The 22,602-nt window shown below is 45.5% G+C and overlaps 1 protein-coding gene across 1 annotated transcript in view; it reads right to left on the bottom strand.

The window, feature by feature from the left end:
* Positions 1 to 22,602, bottom strand: part of LOC142655166 (protein mono-ADP-ribosyltransferase PARP14-like) — a 75,260-nt gene that overhangs the window by 31,358 nt on the left and 21,300 nt on the right. Inside the window, exons 7-9 of the mRNA XM_075828997.1 lie at positions 14,985 to 15,221; positions 14,649 to 14,870; positions 4,516 to 4,591 (exon numbers count right to left, since the gene is read on the bottom strand). Coding sequence (XP_075685112.1) covers positions 4,516 to 4,591; positions 14,649 to 14,870; positions 14,985 to 15,221 — 535 coding nt within the window. The remainder of the gene's footprint in view (positions 1 to 4,515; positions 4,592 to 14,648; positions 14,871 to 14,984; positions 15,222 to 22,602) is intronic.

Raw genomic sequence — 22,602 nt, 5'->3', positions numbered from 1 at the left:
GAAAATGAAAATGTAAATTTTAACCAATAAAACGTAGGTTTAGCAAAATTTTTTTTCATTCCCACAAGGACTAAAGGAGAAAAAGCACCACAACATTTGTAGAGCAGTTTATCCTGAGTAAAACAGTACCCCACATGTGGTCATAAACGGCTGTTTGGACACACGGCAGGGCTCAGAAGGGAAAGAACACCATTTGGAGTTCAAATGTAACTGGAATGGTTTGCGGTGGCCATGTCGCATTTGCAAAGCCCCTGAGGGGTCAAAACAGTAGAACCCCCCCACAAGTGACCCCATTTTGGAAACTACACCCCTTGAGTAAATTATCTAGGGGTATAGTGAGCATTTTGACCCCACAGGCTTTTTGCAGAATTTATTGGAAGTAGGCCGTGAAAATGAAAATGTAAATTTTAACCAATAAAACGTAGGTTTAGCAAAATTTTTTTTCATTCCCACAAGGACTAAAGGAGAAAAAGCACCACAACATTTGTAGAGCAGTTTATCCTGAGTAAAACAGTACCCCACATGTGGTCATAAACGGCTGTTTGGACACACGGCAGGGCTCAGAAGGGAAAGAACACCATTTGGAGTTCAAATGTAACTGGAATGGTTTGCGGTGGCCATGTCGCATTTGCAAAGCCCCTGAGGGGTCAAAACAGTGGAAACCCCCCACAAGTGACCCCATTTTGGAAACTACACCCCTTGAGTAAATTATCTAGGGGTATAGTGAGCATTTAAAAAAATGTTTCAATTAAAATCCATGGATGTGTGATAAACTTTGAAGCACTCTTTTATGCACAGGCCAGGTTTGTCGGGACAGGTTTCACAATGATAAGTTGTGTCTCGTCTTCTCCCTCTGTTGTAACACACTTTACACCTTTTTTGGCTCCTTCCCTTTTTACCAGTGGGGGGGATTTCGCCAGGAAAGTGTTGCCCTGGTACAATACGTGGACCATCGCTTCTAGAAGTACTGGGGCTCTCCCCTTCCTGGTCCCCAAATACAAGGGCCTTGATAACCGCTTCTTGAAACTGAAGGAATGTCCCTGTCCGGCCTGCACATCGGTATAGCACGTAAGCGTTATACAATGCCATCTGTACCACGTGCACGGCCAGCTTTTTGTACCACGTCTTTGTTTTACGCATGGCACTGTACGGCTTCAGTACTTGATCAGAGAGATCAACACCTCCCATGTACTTATTGTAGCCGAGGATGCAGTCTGGCTTGGGGGTCATTGTGGTGCTACCTCGGACAGGGACAGGGGTGATGCCACTACCGTGTATTGTGGTCAACATAAGGACGTCCCTCTTGTCCTTATACTTGACCAGCAACAAGTTATCGCTGTGTAGTGCCCTGCTTTCTCCTTTTCTTAGGGGTTGCCCAATCAGATTTTTAGAGAGGCCTCTCTGATTTTTGCGCACGGTGCCGCATGCTACAGTACTTCTGGTGGAGAGGCATTTAAATAGTGGGATGCTGGTATAGAAGTTATCCACGTAAAGGTGATAACCCTGGTCCAGCAGTGGGTGCATCAAGTCCCACACTATTTTTCCACTAACTCCCAGGACAGGGGGGCATTCTGGAGGTTCTATCCTGGTGTCCTTCCCTTCATAAACCCGAAACCTGTAGGTGTACCCTGAGCTGCTCTCGCACAGCTTGTACATTTTAATTCCATACCTCGCCCTCTTGCTTGGCAGGTATTGGCGGAATTTTAGTCTCCCCTTAAAATGTACAAGGGACTCGTCTATTGCTATGTTCTTTTCGGGGGTGTACACTTCCTGAAATTTGGTGCAGAAATAATCAATCATTGGCCTGATTTTGAATAGGCGGTCGTATGTGGGGTCATCACGGGGCGGGCACTGTGCATTATCATTATAATGCAAAAATTTCAGAATAATTTCAAATCGTGCCCGGGTCATTGCCATGTGGTATAATGGGGTGCTGTATAAAATGTCCGCACTCCAGTATTGCCTAATCTCTGGTTTTTTTACTAGGCCCATATGTAGGACAAGGCCCCAAAATTTCATCATCTCCGCTGCCTCTATGGGGGTCCACCTAGCAAATGATGACGTGGGGTTTTGGGCTAAAAATTGTTGGGCATATAAATTTGTTTGGGCCGCCATTACATTAACAAAATCCTCAGTGAAAAACAGATTGAAATAGTGAATTTCTGCGAGGCCTACAGTCTCAAATAGAATTCCAGAGCTCCCTGTGAAATCTGGAATGTGAGGCTCATAATTATCAGGGGGTGGGTTCCACAGGGTATCGCTCATTTGGGGGGTTGCCTCAGCTGATGTCCTGGGGCGTCTTTGCGGGGGTTCCTCATCACTGGATGAGGATGATGAGGTCAAGATGAATGGGGCAATTTCCTCTTCTCCCTCGCTGGCCGATTCAGTGTCAGAGGCCAGGATGGCGTATGCCTCCTCAGCGGAGTAGAGCCTTTGAGATGATTGGGCCATTTTTATTAGGGGGGTATGTAGTGCTTCAACACGTGTAATACTCTTTATAGAGGTGGTTTTGTATGTTGTGCTTTTACACGTGTAATATGAAATTTATAGGAAAAAAAAAAGAAAAAGAAGAGAAGAATAAGAAAAATTTAGGAGAAAGAAATTTATTGAACGTTCAATATAGAACTGTAAAAAAAACTGAGCTACAACTGTGTCGCTACGCTATCAGAAATTTAGTGAACAAATTTCAGTTAAAAAAAACTGAATGTCCGTCACTAAACGGACGCTGACTATAACGCTATAAATTTATACTAACTGTCGCTACGCTATCAAAAATTTAGTGAACGAACTAAATGTCCGTCACTAAATGGACGCTAACTATAAGAAGTCAATTTATTCAAACTGTATAAAAAAATATATAGCTAGAACTTCTGCTATATATCTTTTTTTACAAAACGGACGTCAGTAAACGTCCGCTACTCTAATGCTAGTCTTTTTTTTTTACAGTTTTATAAAATGAAGAAAAAAAGGCCAAAAAAAAACCTGCGTAAACAAATTACCACTGAGGCTGATTATTAGACTCAGCACTCAGTAGCCGCAGGGCGCACGCAAAAAAAAGGTGCAGTAATAAAAAAGGCCAAAAAATAAAAAAAATTACCACGGATGCTGATCAGTGATGGCGGTCACTGATCAGCACTCAGTGGCCGCAGGGCGCACACAGGGAGGTGCAAAATACAAAAAAAAAGGAAGTCCTGTGCCAAAAATTGGCGGTCAGTGATGGCGGTCACTGATCCGCACTCGGCGGCCGCAGGGCGCACACAGGGAGGTGCAAAATACAAAAAAAAAGGAAGTCCTGTGCCAAAAATTGGCGGTCAGTGATGGCGGTCACTGATCCGCACTCGGCGGCCGCAGGACGTAAAAAGGGAAAGATGGGGAGGGTGGGATGGGGGGGGAGGGTACAGGGATAAGAAGTTTAGGAAAAAAAACAAGTGCTGCTGCTAAAAAAAAAAAAAATCAGCAGCAGCACAGTTGATGATGATGACGGTTCACTCTTCTGCAGGAAGCAGTCGGATGAAGACGTCACAGCAGGATCGCAGCACAGAAGGCCTCAGATTCGGTAAGTTGGCTTCACAGACGGTCACACCAGCTCTGCTCACCGTTCCTAACCGGAATGAGGTGGGCAGGGCTGGTGTAGGGTGTTTCAAACACCCGCCATGGCTGCGATTGGTCGGTCGGTGCTGACCGACCAACCATAGCGATCTGGGGGCTGGCATCACCGCCATTTTTTACATGGAACATGGTAGTCATTGGTGCTGTCCTAGACAGCACCAATCACCACCATATCACTGTGCCCTGTGGCACAGTGATTGGCAAAAGCCGCAAACAGCCGCAATTGGCCGGTCTGAATTGAACGGCCAATGGCGGCGATCGCCGATGCGGGGGGGAGGCGACACCCCCCTGGGCATCGTGTACAGATGTCCTGCTGTTATGAACAGCAGCCATCTTTACTTTAAAACTTTTATTTTTGATACGGTAACCCCTTCTGCATTTGACGTACATGTACGGCAAGATGCGGGAAGTCAATGCTTTCCATGACGTACATGTACGGCAAATGTCGGGAAGGGGTTAAAGGACCTGTTCACACAGAGTTTTTTGCACGCCGTTTGCCGCGTTTTTCGCCATGGCCATTGAGCGCCACGGGCAACGCTTTCTCTGCCTCCCATTGATGTCAATGGGAGGTCAGAGACGTAAACGCATGAAGATAGGGCATGTCGCTTCTTTTTCCCATGAGCTGGTTTAACCACTCGCGGGAAAATAACGCCTTTGTCTCCTATTAAAGTCAATGGGAGGCGTTTTCGGACGTTTTATGGCGCGTTCTCAGACGTAGTTTCCGCATAAAAAAAAACTGTGTGATCTGCTGTGTCCAGGCTGTACAGTGTGCACGAGGTCTTGGATGTGGCAGAATCTCCGTCACTTCCATATCCCGCACTCACACTTTACATGAAATAAATTCTAGCACAATATTTTAAAAAAAAACTGATATTCAAAGCTAGACTCGTGTCACCTGGAACTTACCCGAGCCTGGCGGGGAGATTTGCTTTTTGCTTGATGAGCTGCCATCAGAGTAATTCACCAACTGATTGTTAAACGCCTTAAAAATGACACAAAAATGTAAAAATTGTTCAATAACAAAAAAAATCATTGCGAATAAAAAGCTAAACATTTCACATGGACGTTCTTAACCAATTATGTTAAAAAAAAACTTCTACATAGGGGGCAGTATTAGAGTAGTCACATAGGTACAATTAAGCAGAGACAGGTTAATTAGCAATAAGCATTAAATAATTAAGGACTTCCCCTATAAGTATGTACCGGTAACCGGGCCCCAGCGTATTTATACTCTCTCTCTAGGTCGGTTCAGAGACCCTTCCCTATCCTACCCAAGAAAAAGGTGTACCAAGATGGCGGACGTTCCTTGGTACACGGCGACGGGGGGCACCTTACCTCACCTGAGATAGCGGCAGCAGGAAGGGTATGGTTTCCTTCTTGAGCATCCCCATCGTCGAGGTCCGAGACGATTTGGCGGACCGGTCGCCTGCGCTTTTCCGATATCCGGAAGTGCTGCTCGGCGTTACAGAGGCATGGATGGGGGGGCGGAAGTGATGTCGTCCCTGGCCCCACCCCCAGATAGGACGCGTGGACGCAGCGGGCATGAGATGCCGACGTCTTTTCGAAATGATGGCACGCTCTGCCTCTGCTTGCTAAAAAGTTAGTATGGCTGTCTATTTGATAGGTCCTCATGTGTTTCTATGCTGTCGGCTATGCACATTTTCTACCATACGTTTGTCTCTCTCTGCTCCTATGTAGACGTCGGCCTCTAGAGGAGAAGGTAGGAAACAGAACCACAAATCAAGGTACAGACTTTGCAGGAAATGTCGTTAGCCCCTTCCTGATGACGTGGAGTCAGATCTGTGTGTATCGTGCTCCACCCCAGTCAATTCCTCTCCTAGGGAGGATTCTAGGGGATTTATGCAATAGTTCAAGCAACAGTTATCAGTTGATTTTGAGGAAGCAAAAAATCACCACACCCTGCTAAACAGGCCAGGCACTCTTCCTCTGAAACTCGTCAATACCAAGAGGATTCTTCCCCAGCAGGGGGTTCAGATTCAGAGGTGGTCCCTGATGCTCCAGATTTGGTCGACCATGAGGATTACATCATATCCGAAATAAGGATAAGCTCCATGATCTCCTCAGAGAGGTGAAGGATACATTGGAGATGGGGAAAGAGGTTCAACACAAACCTAAAAAAAGGACAGACTTTATTTTCCTATTTCCAAGGGGAACATTTTTCCCAGTCATCCTGTCCTAACGGAATGGATGAAACGAGATTGGGATAAGCCGGAATAGATGGCAGAACTGGTTTAGAACTCTTTACAGGCTGGATGAATCCGGCTCAAAAGGAGAGAATGTACCGAAGGTACATTTACCAGTAGTGAAATTGGCAAAGAAAGTAGTCTTTCCATCTGATGAAGCGCTACTGAAAGACCCTATGGACCGCAAAGAGGATTCCCCTTTGAAGAAAGTGTATACTTCGTCAGTTGGCTAATGCAAAGCCTCCTTGTCTTCAGTGTCAGTGGCTAGAGCACACCGGGTCTGGTTGAGCCATTTATCGAGAGATCCAGAAGGTGTCCCAAGGGCAGAAATTCTCCAGTCTCTCCCAGTAATGAAGGCAGCCTTGGAGTTCCTGTGTGACTCCCAATTGGATAGCATAAAGCATGCATCTAGAGCCCGATCCCTTTAGAATGCAGCCAGAAGAGCTCATTGGCTTAAGTTATAGTCGGGAGATAAACTCTCCAAAAATAATTTTTGTAGTCTACCTTTCCAGCCAGAGTCCTTGTTCGGTCCCCTACTTACAGATATCTTGGAATCCTTAGGGGAAGGCAAAGGGGCAAGGTTTCCTGAACCTAAAAGAAAGGCTACCCGGCGGTACTTTCGGGATCAGAAAAGGAGATCTCCAAAGTTCAAAAGAAGGTTTCCAGACAGTCCACGCACGTTTAGCGCAAAGCGGGAAAACCCTTCCTCCTTTCAGAAGAAAAACCCCAATCAAAAGCTCAGTGATTTGAAGCCAAGCCAATCCCACAAGTAGGGGCGAGGCTTCAGAAGTTCTCCTCACGGTGGTCGATGACATCATTCAACAAGTGGGTGACGACAACCATCAAGAGTGGATACTCGGAGTTCAAAGAGTTCCCCCCAGACCACTTTGTCCTCAATGTGCATCACAATCCGATAGTCCATCAGTTTTTACAGGTTTTTCTCCAGAAAGCAGCCTTGGAAGATGTTCCAGTCTTAGAGAGGGCGCAAGGAGTCTACTCCAGAGCGTTTCCGGTGCCCAAATCAGACAGCAGTTGGAGACTGGTTATAGATCTGACCTTTCTCAATCAATATCTGTTGAGGAGAACTTTCAAGATGGAAACCATCTGGTCAGTGAGGAACCTTCTGGAGTAGAACGTTGTTCTTGCAACGATCGACCTTAAGGACGCATAATTGCATGTCCCTATTCTGTCCGCTCACAAAAATTTCCTTCGACTAGCAGTCCAGACTCAGACTCAGGACACTCTGTGGTCCGGCAAGTCTCTCATTCCCCCACCGCAGAAAGTCCTCACAACGGATGCCTCCTCCTGGGGTTGGGGAGCCCATGTAGATCACCTATGGGTTCAGAACAGATGGAGTCAGAAGGAAGTGTTACTATCCTCTAACATGAGGGGGCAGTAAGATTGTCGCTAATATTTTTTCAAACTCATCTAAAGAATCTCCAGGTCCAGACGGACAACCTAGCAACCGTTTTTATATAAACAAGCAAGGAGGAACGAGGAGTGTCTCAATGTCGGCCGAGTGCAGATGACTTATGAGTTGGGAGGAACAACATTCTTTAGGAATTTCAGCAGTTCACATCAAGGGCTCGATGAACCATACTGCGGATTTCCTCAGCCGCAACACACTCTATCCGGGGGAGTGGAGTCTCAACCCTTAGGTCTTCAGCAGCTTAAAGGACGAGTGTCGCGAAAAAAAATATTTTTAGATCAATTTGCTTTTAGTGTTTTATTTAAAAAAAATATATTTGTGTGTTTGCGTTTTACTTTTTTTTATTTTTTAACTTTTTCTTCCCTATGGGGGCTGCCATTTTTTTTTCCATCTCTTTATGTGTCGATTAACGACACAGAGAGACATGGAATACGGCACATACAGCCCCATAGTGAATGCGAACGGGGCCCGTTCCATCCACTATGCTGTACGCCGTCTGTGTGGGAACGGCGCATGCGCCGCTCCCACACAGTCCAAATTGAAGGTCTTCGGCCGAGCAACGTCCGGCGCCATTTTCTTGTGGACCGGAAGCGGCCGGACAGTAAGATTACTACTTCCGGTCGCGGCTTCCGGACTTGTGCACTTGGAGCGGAGGGAGCAGACGGAGCGGACGGACCGGAGGGAGCGGCGGTGACTGGAGCAGGTAAGTTATTTCTGTGTATGTACGTGTTTTAGTGTGTGATTACTACTGTATGTAAACCTACTACACTGTGTGTTAGCTCAAAAAATGGTGACACACAGTGTAGGAGGTTTGACCGTTCAAATTTTGCAGCATAAAGCAATGTGGTTGCTTTACCACATGCCAGTGCTGCAATTTTGGGAATTGCTCCCTCTAGTGACCAGCACTGGGAAATGTTATAAATTAGAATCTAATTTAGAATATTTCCTGTCTCGTGAAAAAATGTAAAAAATTAGAACAATGTTTAATCACTTATACACTAACTGTTTAACTAAAAAAAAAAAAAATTCTAGCGACACACTACCTTTAACTGCCACATGGGGAATGCCAGACCTGGATGCGATGGCATCGGAGGAGAACAACAAAGTCCTCAGCTTCTGTTCTCTGTACCACATGCGCCATGCGGTAGCATTGGATGGCCTGTCTGTCAGCTGGAGAGAAAAATTAGTTTGTTTTTCCTCCCCTTTCCTTAATACCCAGAGTATTGAGAAAAGTTGAAGTTGAATACCCTTAAAGTTCAGTTTACAGCAATCAATGCCCAACTGCAAAATAGTTTCTCTAACCAAAAGTTGAAGACCTTCAAGGCTTTAAGAAACCTTCGCCCAGTCTCTCAGGTACCCTCTCCTTCCTGGGATCTTTCAGTGGTTGTGTTGGCTCTGACAAAGCCACCGTTTGAACCCATGAAAGAGTCATCCATCAGATTTCTCCCCTTCAAGACCTTCTTCCTGGTGGCAATCACATCTGCCAGGCGCATAAGCGAGCTGCAGGCCCTTTCCTTCAAAGAACCATATTTAAGAGATCTTGGAGATGGTCTTCTATGTACCATGCCTGGGTTCTTGTCTAAAGTTCCCTCTTTCAAAAATGTCAATCAATAATTATTGCCAGTCCTTTTCCCTCATCTCCAAGGTGAAGATCAGGAGAATTGGCATACACTGGATGTGAGAAGAGCAGTTCTCACCTACATTCATAGGACAAAGGCTTTTAGGAAAGCAGAAAATTTGTTCCTTCAGCATGCCGGTCCTAATAAAGGGCAAAGAGCAAGTAAAGCCCCCCCTAGCAAGGTGGATTAGGTCAACCATTGAAAAATGCTATCATCTCAGTGACCTTCAATCTCCTCTGCAGATCAGGGCACATTCCACGCGCTCTACAGTTACTTCATGGGCAGAAGTCGGGCATATCCCCCTGGACCATATCTGCAGAGCGGCTACCTGGGCATCCGCATCAACCTTTATCAAGCACTACAGGCTTGACTCAATAAACTGGACTTGCCAGTGGTTAAATTGGCAGAGAAAGCCGTTTTTCCACCCAATGAATCAGCCCTGCTGAAAGACCACATGTATCGCAAGGCGGATTCCCTTCTGAAGGTGTATACTAGAGCAGTGGGCTCGTGCAAAGCCTCCTTGTCAAGGTGGCTAGAGCACTCCAGGTCCGGCTAAGCCACCTGTCAAGGGATCTAGAAGATGGAGTCCCAAGGGCAGAAATTCTCCAGTCCCTCCCAGTAATGAAGTCAGCTTCAGAGTTTCTCTGAGACTCTCCGCTGGATAACATCAAGTATGCATCCAGGGCCTTGTCCCTATAGAATACAGCCAGAAGGGCTCATTGGCTTAAGTTATAGTCTGGGGATAATCTCTCCAAAAATAATTTTTGTAGCCTCCCTTTTCAGACAGAATCTCTGTTTGGTCCCCAATTAACAGATATTTTGAATTCCTTAGGGGAACGCAAAGGGGCTAGGTTTCCTGAACCTAAAAGGAAGGATACCAGGCGTTACTTTCGGGATCAGAGAAGAAAATCCCTGAAGTTCAAAAGAAGGTTTCCAGACAGTCAGCGCACGTTTAAAACGAAGCGGGAAAACCCTTCCTCCTTTCAAAAGAAAAACCCTGCTCAAAATCCAAAACAGTTTATGACGCTCAGCCAATCCTACAAGTAGGAGCAAGTCTTCAGAGATTCTCCTCTCGGTGGTCGGTGACATCATCCGAGGACTGGGTGACAGCAACTCTCCCCCCAGACCACTTTTTCCTCAACAAGCATCACAACCCGATAGTCCATCAGCTTCTGCAGGTCCCAGTCTCAGAAAGAGGGCAAGGCATTTCAGAGTGTTCCCTGTCCCCAAATCAGAGGGCACTTGGAGGCTGATAATAGACCTGACTTTCCTCAATCAATATTTGGTGAGGAAAACCTTCAAGATGGAGACTATCCGGTCAGTGATGAACCTTCTGGAAAGGAACGACGTGCTGGCAACAATCGACATCATGGATGCATACTTGCACGTCCCAATTCTGGCCGCGCACAAAAGGTTCCTCCGATTGGCGGTCCAGACGCAAGGCGGAGTACAGCACTTGCAATTTACCTGCCTACCCTTTGGGATTTCGTTGGCACCCCGTGTGTTCACGAAAATCGTGGTGGTCCGAACAGCAGCACTGAGGCTGAAAGGAATATGTGTGGTCCCTTACTTGGACGACTGGCTAATAAAAGCATCAGAGTCCCTTCTACAAGAACATCTCCAAACCACATTGGAGTTTCTTCACTTTTACGGGTTCCTGGTGAACTTCAGAAAGTCACAGCTCTCACCATCACAGAATCTGAAATTTTTGGGGTTCATGGTGAATTCCCAGTTGATGACAGTCAAATTGTCTCCAGAGAGGATTGCTACAATCCGGGGTTCAATAGAACGCCTTATTTGCCATCTGAATATATCGGTTCGAGGAGCTATGAAAATCCTAGGTCTAATGACCTCATCCATAGATGCGGTCCCCTGGACCAAAGCCCACATGAGATCATTAGAGCTTGACATCCTCAGAGCCTGGGACAAAAATGTCAGAAACCTGGACACCGTCTTCAAAGTCTCCAACTTCACCCTTCAAGACCTCAGCTGGTGGTTAATCCCGGACACTCTCCGGTCCGGCAAGTCTCTGGTTCCCCCACCACAGAAAGTCCTCACAATGGATGCCTTCTCCTGGGGCTGGGGTGCCCATGTAGATCACCTATGGGTTCAGAACAGATGGAGTCAGAAGGAAGTGTCACTATCCTCCAACATGAAGGAACTCAGAGCAGTGAGATTGTCGCTAATGTCCTTTCAATCCCATCTGAGAAATACCCGAATCCTGATCCAGTAGGACAACCTTGCAACTGTGTTCTATGTGAACACACAGGGAGGAACGAGGAGGCCTCAATGTCAACCGAGTGCAGATGACTTATGAGTTGGGCAGAACAACATTCATTGGGAATTTCAGCAGTTCACATCAAGGGCTCCTTGAACCACACCGCAGACTTCCTCAGCCGCAACATCCTCCATCCAGGGGAGTGGAGTCTCAACCCTCAGGTTTTCAGCAGCTTAGTTGCTACGTGGGGAATGCCGGACCTGGATGTGATGGCATCAGAAGAGAACAACAAAGTCCTCGGCTTCTGTTCTCTGTACCACACTCGCCATGCAGTAGCATTAGACGGCCTGTCTGTCAGTTGGGGAGGAAAATTAATCTACATTTTTCCTCCCCTTCCCTTAATACCCAGAGTATTGAAAAAAGTTCAGGACGAGAAAGCGGAAGCTATTGCAATCCTGCCATTTTGGCCCCGCAGGACCTGGTTCTCCCTAGCATTATCTCTCGAAGAAGGGCAGGTTCCTGAAACTACCAGTATCACCGAACCTCCTGTATCAGAAAGGGCTATATCACCTGAACCCCCGCAGTCTACATCTCACGGCCTGGAGACTGACCGGGAGAACCTGGCAGAAATGGGACTATCAGAAGTTATTAATACTTTGCTGTCAGCTAGACGACCTTCAACAGTCAAAGTATACAACAGAATTTGGACCCCGTTTACCTCCTGGTGCTCTAAAAATTCAGCAAACGTAGTCGCTCTGAATACTATCCTACAATTTCTTCAGGAGGGCTTCAATAAAGGTTTGAAGCGAAATACCTTTAAAGGTGCAGTTCACGGCAATTAATGCCCAATTGCAAAATCGTTTCTCCCACCAGCAGTTGGTGAAGACCTTCTTCAAGGCTTTAAGAAACCTTAGCCCAGTCTCTCAAGTACCCTCTCCTTCCTGGGACCTTTCAATAGTGGTGTCCGCTCTAACAAAGCCACTGTTTGAACCCATGCAACAGTGATCATCAGATTTCTCTCCTTCAAGGCCTTCTTCCTGGTGGCAATCATGTCGGCCAGGCGCATAAGCGAGCTGCAGGCCCTTTCCTTCAAAGAACCATATTTGAGGGACCTGGGAGATTGTCTTCTACTACGTACCATGCCTGGGTTCTTGCCTAAAGTTCCTTCCTTTAGGACTATAAATCAAGAGATATTATTGCCAGTTCTCTTCCCTCATCCCCAAGGTGAAGATCAGAAGAATTGGCATACAATGGATGTGAGAAGAGCCGTTCTCACTTATATTCAAAGGACAAAGGCTTTTAGAAAAGCAGAAAATCTGTTCCTTCAACATTCCGGTCCTAAGGGGCAAAAAGCAAGTAAAGCCGGACCCTAGCCTGGTGGATTAGATCAACTATTGAAAAATGCCATCAGAGCAGAGCAGCTACGTGGGCATCCGCATCAACCTTTGTCAAGCACTACAGGCTCGAATCACTGGCATCAGAGGGTTCTCTATTTGGCAAAAGAGTGCTTGAAATGGTGTCTGCTATCCCGCCCATATAGCTATTGCTTGGCAAGTCCCATTTGTGTTGCGCTGCCAAGGACGATCAGGAAAAGGAAAATTTACTCACCGAAATTTTTATTTCCTGGAGTCAGTAGGCAGCACATATTATACTTATATTCTTGTATATAGGGGCAGTATTATAGTAGTTATATTCTTGTATATAGGGGGCAGTATTATAGTAGTTATATTCTTGTATATAGGGGGCAGTATTATAGTTGTTATATTCTTGTATATAGGAGCAGTATTATAGTAGTTATATTCTTGTATATAGGTGACAGTATTATAGTAGTTATATTCTTGTATATAGGGGCAGTATTATACTTATATTCTTGTATATAGGGGCAGTATTATAGTAGTTATATTCTTGTATATAGGGGGCAGTATTATAGTAGTTATATTCTTGTATATAGGGGGCAGTATTATAGTAGTTATATTCTTGTATATAGGGGGCAGTATTATAGTAGTTATATTCTTGTATATAGGGGCAGTATTATAGTAATTATATTCTTGTATATAGGGGCAGTATTATAGTAGTTATATTCTTGTATATAGGGGGCAGTATTATAGTAGGTATATTCTTGTATATAGGAGCAGTATTATAGTAGTTATATTCTTGTATATAGGAGCAGTATTATAGCAGTTATATTCTTCTATATAGGGGCAGTATTATAGTAGTTATATTCTTGTATATAGGGGCAGTATTATAGTAGTTATATTCTTGTATATAGAAGCAGTATTATAGTAGTTATATTCTTGTATATAGGGGGGCAGTATTATAGTAGTTATATTCTTGTATATAGGAGGCAGTATTATAGTAGTTATATTCTTGTATATAGGGGCAGTATTATAGTAGTTATATTCTTGTATATAGGGGCAGTATTATAGTAGTGATATTCTTGTACATAGGGGGCAGTATTATAGTAGTTCTATTCTTGTATATAGGAGCAGTATTATAGTAGTTATATTCTTGTATATAGGGGCAGTATTATAGTAGTTATATTCTTGTATATAGGGGCAGTATTATAGTAGTTATATTCTTGTATATAGGAAGCAGTATTATAGTAGTTATATTCTTGTATATAGGAGCAGTATTATAGTAGTTATATTCTTGTATATAGGGTCAGTATTATAGTAGTTCTATTCTTGTATATAGGAGCAGTATTATAGTAGTTATATTCTTGTATATAGGGGCAGTATTATAGTAGTTATATTCTTGTATATAGGGGCAGTATTATAGTAGTTATATTCTTGTATATAGGGGGCAGTATTATAGTAGTTATATTCTTGCATATAGGAGGCAGTATTATAGTAGTTATATTCTTGTATATAGGGGCAGTATTATGGTAGTTATATTCTTGTATATAGGAGGCAGTATTATAGTAGTTATATTCTTGTATATAGGAGCAGTATTATAGTAGTTATATTCTTGTATATAGGGGGCAGTATTATAGTAGTTATATTCTTGTATATAGGGGCAGTATTATAGTCGTTATATTCTTGTACATAGGGGGCAGTATTATAGTAGTTATATTCTTGTATATAGGGGGCAGTATTATAGTTGTTATATTCTTGTATATAGAAGCAGTATTATAGTAGTTATCTTCTTGTATATAGGAGCAGTATTATAGCAGTTATATTCTTCTATATAGGGGCAGTATTATAGTAGTTATATTCTTGTATATAGGGGCAGTATTATAGTAGTTATATTCTTGTATATAGGGGCAGTATTATAGTAGTGATATTCTTGTACATAGGGGGCAGTATTATAGTAGTTATATTCTTGTATATAGGGGACAGTAGTGTAGTAGTTATATTCTTGTATATAGGGGCAGTATTATAGTAGTGATATTCTTGTACATAGGGGGCAGTCTTATGGAAAGCGCATTTCTTTACGGTGTAGCCTACTGACTATCACTGCTAAGAAGCCAGCAGGGCAAAATTACAGTCACTCTCTTAACATTTGTACAATAAATATTTCTAGGATTTCTCTGCTCTGACTGATACAGTATCTGGTGATTTAATCATTACCTGAATTGTGTCTTTATCATTTGGATGAAGAACAATTTCCACTTCTTGAAGATTTTGGGGTTTATTTCTGGAGCTGAACTGGGAAATTTCATCAAACATCACGGCTGCTACAAGAACCTTTGGGAAGCCCAGATTTCCGGTTCCTAGGGCCGGGATGGACACGCGCTTCATTTGCTGCTGGTTTGTCCATGTCAGGCAACGTTTGAGAATTGCTCGCAGTATCTGATATAAGGATTACAATGCGATCAATAATAAGACTCAATCCTCTGACAGATAATATTAACCCTTTACTGCTCAGTGCAGCCGCTTATCAGACGAGAAGCAGAATTACAATACCGTCTCTGAGGCTCCTTGTCCATGGTCCCACTGCGGAGTCACGACATGAAGAATATTCTTGCAGCGGAGATTGCAGCTGTCTGTTGAAATGATTGTGCCGGGGGACGCCTGGGCCCCCACATTCTGATCCATCACAAGCTGCTGTAGGCCAGCACCAGCACGAGTGTATATGGCGTTGGAGACGTTGCCCTTGCTTAGATCCAGATCGCTCCCCACACTGTTCACTATCACATCTGTCTGTAATGTGGAGACACAAGTCATAGGAAGTCACATCTGGAAAATGGGGGTATTTATCATAAAAAGATCTAATAATGGAAGAGGTGGTCCCGCTTATGTTTTTGAAGCCCCTTAGTTTTGATTTATCAAAAGATTGTGGCCCAAATATTTACTGACCGCAGCTCTTTTACTATACGATTACACCAGTGTCCTTATATATCACCGTATAATGTCCAGTACATATAAACTCCATCCGGTACAACTCGTGCCCCAAGCAGTTTATGTGGACGCCTTTCTATTAACTGGTGTATTCATATCCGTGATGCTTCCAAATGGATTGCCCCGCAGACCACCAACCACACCATTCAGGCCACAGTTTTCAACCCCAAAGAGACCCGCGAGGCCTAACAGTGGACTCCGCAATCTGGAGGGGACACAGGAGCAGATTCTGCTGGTATTACTGGCAGCCATAGATGCTCAATTATATTATACAGTGTGGATTAAAAACAGGCGCTGGATCATAAAAGGCTATGTTACCCTTTGAAAGGCTTAATAAAAAAATAAAAAGAATTTAAAAAAAGATCAAGACTTCCGGTTCCGGGGATGCAGGACGCGAGTGACTGAGCTCCCGCTCCCGTCCAGCCTGTTTGAGCGCAATAGTCGCTTCGGCGGCGACAATCAGCGGTGAAGTCACCAGCCCTGCACACGGAAACATACCCGGTGGTGGCTGTATGGACAGGTACCTCCTCAGAAGCGCGCAGAAGCCAGCCATGGAAGACTCAGCCGCGGCCGTGGTAAAGGGAGGTAAGATGGCGGCGCTTCCCGCCACTGCGACCCTGCTATACACACAGGAAGATGAGCTGCAGCACCATCAGTCCCAGCTTTCAAGCCCGGCAGAAGACATAATGTCCTCTCATCCTGCAGCCATTGATTATGTAGCCCTGGCCCGTGAAGTAGCCAAACAGATAGCGCCAGACCTGCAAAAGGCGCTGGAAAAAACGGTGCAAGATTCCCTAAACCGCGTGCATGCGGAGCTGGCACAAGTCACTATCAGAGCTGATGAGTTAGAACAGCGTATGACGCTGCTGGAGGATGAAAATGAGCGCCTGCAATCCAAACTCAGAGGGGTGCTGTCTGTTACTACGCAGCTGGGAGACAAGGTGGAGGATCTGGAGAACCGCTCCAGGAGGAGCAACCTGTGACTGGTGGGGCTGAAAGAAGCGGTGATATCGTCTGATTTACAGCGACTATGTGAGAGGACATTGCCGGAAGCCTTAGGTCTCCCCCGTCCCTGCCGGGTGGAGAGGGCGCACAGAGTGGGGCCGGACCCCAGAAACCTCCCAGAAACAGACGACCACAGTTCGCTTCGTCCCAGACAAGTAATCTTTAAGCTGTTGGATTACAATGATAAGGTGGCACTCATGAAAGCATTCCGCAGCAGATCGCGTCCTTTGGAAATACTGGGCATGAAAGTGCTACTTTGAGGATTTCTCGGCGGAGGTTGCAAAACGAAGGCGGGCTTTCAGCAAGATCTGCACCGCGCTGTTCCAAGCGAAAATACGCTTTAACCTGCAGTACCCAGCCATCTTGCGGGTGTTTCAAGAGAACGGGCGGAACAAGGTTTTCACCACTCCACAGGAAGCGGAGGACGCACTTACAGAGCTTTGCAGGCACAGACCCCAGCAAGAGGAGCGTCACAGTCCAGCACACAATCCAAATCGCAAGTCAAGAGAAGACAAGTGGAACCGACTAAGTATGGAGCGAACCTGGGCAGAAGCCTTAAATGCCCACACCAGGAAGATCCCGGGGGAGTCGAGCCGAAAATGGAGGGGACTCTCCGAAACCGCAGATGCGAACGCGGGACCGCACCCAATCCACGTCTCCTGATTGACGGACGAAGGCATTTTCAGCACCATTTTATTTAAGCTGATGGGATGTTGATCTTGTGGACGCTGTAGACCAATTGCAGATTTCGACCGGCTACAGATAAGTTTACAGATAATTTGAAAGTTATGAGGGCGATATTTGGCGGTCGTATACGGCACTCTGTACCGGTCAATAGCTGACCTAATGTTATAATGTTACAATGTTGAAATGTATGCATTCTGATATTCCCTTGCATTCTCGCTACAGGAGATTAGTGAGGGAGTTCGATCAGGTTCTGAGATTTTTCCTTGTGGACGGGATCGACCGGGAATGACACAATGCCTCCCCTACGCAAGGGATTAGCTATATCTATTACAGATGACGGACTGGGGGAAGTTGTGGTAGGAGATCTGGGAAAAGGAGGCAGGGAAACCTAGAGGTGAAACAAGATTCATGTGGATATGTGAGGATATAATCCAAACGGACCCTAGGCTGTTAAACTGGTGGTATGGAAATGTATAAAATGTGTGCACAGGCGACAAAGAGGTAATGAGGTGGCAAGGGCAGGTGCTGCTTCCTCATTGAAGGAGACATATATGCAGGTCTGGGGGGGAGGGGGAGGGAGGGGCGTGTTTTGACACAACAGAAAAAAGTGAAGTCACGTACACCAGTGGGTATGAAGGGGCTGATAACCCTTGCCGTAGGTGATTTTATGGTGGTGTTAGAGAAGGCCCGGATGGCCTTGACAGGGAGTTTGGTTCTGGCTTATAAGCCGGGTTTGGTTATGTTGTTAATGTTTGTACATGGCTCTTGGAAAAAGGCGGATCTGACTCCCTGGACCTGTTACAACTTTAAGGCATTTTAGCTCATCTTATACATGGCCCAATAACATGAAAATAGTCTCTTGGAACGTAAAAGGGCTGAGATCCCCGCAGAAACGAACCAAACTTTTGCGACACATGAAACGATTGCACCCAGATGTGGCCCTATTGCAGGAAACTCACCTTACCGAGCCGGAGTTTAAATATTTGCAAAAATTCTGGGTGGGTCAGGTTTTTGGCTCGTCGGCAAGGGAGGGTAAGGCGGGAGTTATTATTTTGGTACATAAAAATTTTGCGTTTACGCTGGTGTCCCAGGAGCGGGATGACGAGGGCCGTTGGATCCATCTAGTGATGGAGCATGCAGGGGAAACTATCAGTATTCATAATGTGTATGGCCCAAATACGGTTAACACTGCTTTTTTTTGTCATTTGGAAACCCAACTCCAGCAGGATCGCACTAGGTTTTTGATTCTAGGGGGGGATCTTAACACTGTAAGGTCTTCAAGGGAGGATAGGAGCGCAGGGACTAGTTCGCAGAGAAATAGAGATAAGATCTTGCCCGACTTTTTAAGACACACGGCCCTAATAGATGCGTGGAGGAGTCTACACCCAGATGCGCGGGAATATACACACTTCTCCCATGTTCATCAGTCATGGTCGCGTATTGATTACTTGCTAGTTAGTGACGCACTATCGCGGCGTTTACGTGAAGCGGCAATTGAAGATCTAGTTATTTCGGATCATGCCCCGGTTACCATTACCTTGGCCGACACAGTAGCTAGAGGAACGGATTTTATCTGGAGGTTTCCCGCCTTTCTGGCAAAGGATGAGGGCTTTATACAGAAGCTTAAGGGGTGGTGGATGGAATTCGATGGGGATAATGTATCGCATTGCGCGGAACAGTCATTGTATTGGCGTACAGCCAAAGTGGTAATAAGAGGGAAAATCATGCAGTATATGTCCAATCTTAAACGCAAGACGACCGAAGGATACAAGGCAGCGAGCGACAGATTACGGTGTGCATACACAGCATTTCTACACTCTCCATCACCGCCATCGGGGGAGGAATGGAGGGAAGCCAAGCGACAGTTTGATCAGTGGTTAGACAAAAGAGAGAGTATTTACCGGTCCCAATTTGATGCCGATTTGATGCGCTTTGGCAATAAAGCGGGCAAATTATTAGCGCGATTAGGGGAGGTATGCACCGTCACACATTTCAACACTTAACGAATCAAATGGAACTTCTACCTCAGACCCAAAAAAAATCAACACCATATTAAGTAAATATTACCAAGCCCTTTACTCAGAAACACCCATAGATCTCCAGAAAGGGAGGTAATTTCTGGAGAAGGTGAAGCTGCCAGGGCTCACTCAGGAGCAGAATGGTCATTTGAGCGCAGAGATTACACTAGAGGAAGTCTGGAGCGCCATTAAGACCTTATCTAACGGAAAGGCCCCGGGTCCGGATGGATTCACAGGAGAGTTTTTTAAATCTCTGAGAGAAGAAATCAGCCCTACCTTGGTGGCATACTATAATATTTTACTAGGCACGGGGGCTTTACCAGCAGAGGCCAAAGTAGCGCATATAAAAGGTGTTACCCAAGAAGGGGAAGAATCCTCTTGACCCGGGGTCGTACCGTCCCATTTCACTGATAGACCAAGATCAGAAATTGCTCACAAAAATGTTGGCCAATCGGCTGGCTATGTATCTACCCATACTGGTGGGAAAGTCCCAAGTAGGATTTGTAAAGGGCAGGGCAGCAGTGACGAATCTACGTAAAGTGTTGACGGTGCTAGAAACAGTCAGGCACGATCCCCAGCCAGGTACCAGGCCGGCTCTTTTAGCGCTAGACGCAGAGAAAGCCTTTGAAAACATACAATGGGAATGGCTGGGGATGGTGCTGGACAAAATGAACGTTCAGGGAGACTTTCGGGTCTTCCTGAGGGGAGTCTACAATAGCCCGCAGGCACGTGTTCACTCCTCGGGGTTCCTGTCAGATCCCTTCCAATTACATAAAGGAACCCGGCAGCGTTGTCCCCTGTCGCCCCGGTTATTCAATCTGGCATTGGAACCTATGGCTAGATTCCTGGAGGAATCGGATATGTTCAGAGGCATTCAAGTAGGGTCTCGTGCAGTGAAGTTAGCCCTGTTCGCTGATGACGTTATACTTTTTATGTCAAATCCTCAAGAACACTTAGGGATGGTTTTTCAATTTTTGCAGGAATTTGGGCAATGCTCGGGATATAAAGTCAACATAGCTAAGAGCGAACTGCTGGAGTTGGGAAGGCCATTGCCTAAGACCTTTTGGCAATCCTTGGGCTGCGGGATATCCCCGGTTGAACACTGCATTACTTATCTGGGTATCAGAATAAGGAGGGTACCAGACACTCTTTATGGCCTAAATTATCCCCCGTTAATTAAAAAAATACAAGCGGAACTCACTAGATGGGGCCAATTGCCGTTGTCCCTCCTGGGAAGATGCCACCTGATTAAGATGGTTAGTTTCCCCAGATTGCTATACCCCTTTCAAACAATCCCTCTCTTATTGAAGCATGTGGATGTCTCGAAACGGACGGCTTCATTCACTAAATTTATATGGGCAGGAAAAAGGCCGCGCATAGCACTTACCAAGCTCATGATGGGCAAACAAGAAGGGGGGGTGAACTTTCCGAATGTCAGGGGTTATAACGTGGTCTGTCTTCTGCGCCATGTAGTAGATTGGCTTCATGAAACAAGCAATTATTCCAACTTAGATCTGGAGGGGGAGTATGCTTCACCCTGGAACCTGAAAGCTTTGTTAGGCTATGTTCACACGGAGTATTTTGGGGGAGGAATATCTGCCTCAAAATTCCATTTGGAACTTTGAGGCAGATATTCCTCTCCCTGCACGCCAGTTTTCGCGGCGATTATCGCGCTGTTTTTCGCCCGCGGCCATTGAGCGCCGCGGGCATAAAACAGCGAGAAATACCCTTTCTCCTGCCTCCCATTGAAGTCAATGGGAGGTCAGAGGCGGAAGCGCCCGAAGATAGGGCATGTCGCTTCTTTTTCCCGCGAGGCAGTTTTACTGCTCGCGGGAAAAAGACGCCGACGCCTCCCATTGAAATCAATGAGAGGCGTTCTCGGGCCGTTTTTGCTGAGTTTTGCGACGCGGTTTCCGCGTCAAAACACTCGGCAAAATACCACGTGTGAACATAGCCTTACATTGTAGAGTTGCTTCTCTTCCGTGCCGTCTCAAAACATCCATTGTATTGAGAGATACAGTTCTAGCTTGGAAAGTGGTACGTAAGCAGTTTGGGTTACCTCACCTGGTGTCGAAATATATGCCGTTGAGCGGGCACCCGGAATTTTTACCGGGAATAGGTAAGGGGGACGGACTTGCCTCATGGGGGAGGGTAGGCATTGACAACGCAGGGGATCTTATGCACATAGAGGAAAGGAGGTGGTTAACCGGGGAGGAAATCACCACTAAACTCAGACCCATAGAAGGTAGGGTTAATTTTTTGCAAGTACTTCAGGTACGAGCCTTTTGTACCTCCAGGCTCAGGGATTTGAGTAAGGAAGCTACCTCGCACACTCTGGATGAGGTCATGGGTCCAACAACTGGGCGGGCGACCATTTCAGGGTTGTATGGAGCACTGAGAGATGGTTTTATTAGTCCGCAATCAAGGGTTAGTTTCAAAATCTGGGAACGGTGGACTCAGGATCCAGATATAGGAGAGACCATACTGGGGGGTTGGGAGACGGTACGGAAGAGTGTTATAAATGAGGGCTGGAGGGAAACCTATTTTAAGTTGATGCATGCAGCTATATATGGCTTTAATATTCTGCCTTCACAATCTTTCCCTGACCGTATCACATGTTGTCCAAAATGCAATACACCACTGACGAATTTGTGGCATGGAGTATGGGGGTGTGTACACACGAAACGATTTTGGGGGATGGTACAAAAATATATTAAGGACCATTGGAAAACGAACCTCCCAATGACGCCTCAAGCGCTACTTTTCCATCAGGCGCAGCCGCCGGAGGAAGAGGGTGCTCGAGGAGTGAGATGACCTCCCCTGCTGGTGCACACGATTTTACTGGTAGCTTTGAGATGCCTCCTCAGTAAATGGCTAGAGGCAGACACGCCGGGGTTAGAAATGATTGTGTCGCGGCTGAAACAGTTATTAGTTCTTGAAAGGGCGGAGGTGGAAAGGCGGAAGGAAATGGGAACCAAGAAGCTATTTGATAAGTGGCAAATATTCATAGAATCGCAATGTACAACAGCCGAAATAGCGGAAATTGTTAAGCCTTTCCAGTACACAAAATGGTACTGCACGCAGCTCTTGGCAGGCACTTTAGGGGGTCTGCAACTTTGAGCCAGCTGGGGGATAAATGATAAGTAGACACTCATTGATGATCTAGGTCGTGCCGGGGTTGGGGGAAGTCAGGCTTGAGGTTCAATTGAAGATCGCCACTTATGCCATGTTCATGTGTTTATATGTTAATATGTTATGTTAAATTTAATTCTAAGTTAATTCCATGACAGTAGAGTGCTGCGCACTTATGATGTAACTTTTATGTGAAATGTTTGTAAGAAAATGTGAACTGATAATAAAAAGGATATTTAAAAAAAATAAAAGATCAATGTGATTGGTGCAACTTTATAATTAGTTTTTATTTTTTTAAAAATTACTTTGAGATACAGCTGCTTTGTGTCCTGTATATGCTG

The sequence above is a fragment of the Rhinoderma darwinii genome, chromosome 6 (assembly GCF_050947455.1).
Source record: "Rhinoderma darwinii isolate aRhiDar2 chromosome 6, aRhiDar2.hap1, whole genome shotgun sequence".
Taxonomy (NCBI): Eukaryota; Metazoa; Chordata; class Amphibia; order Anura; family Rhinodermatidae; genus Rhinoderma; species Rhinoderma darwinii.
This window is presented reverse-complemented; position numbering and strand designations above follow the sequence as displayed.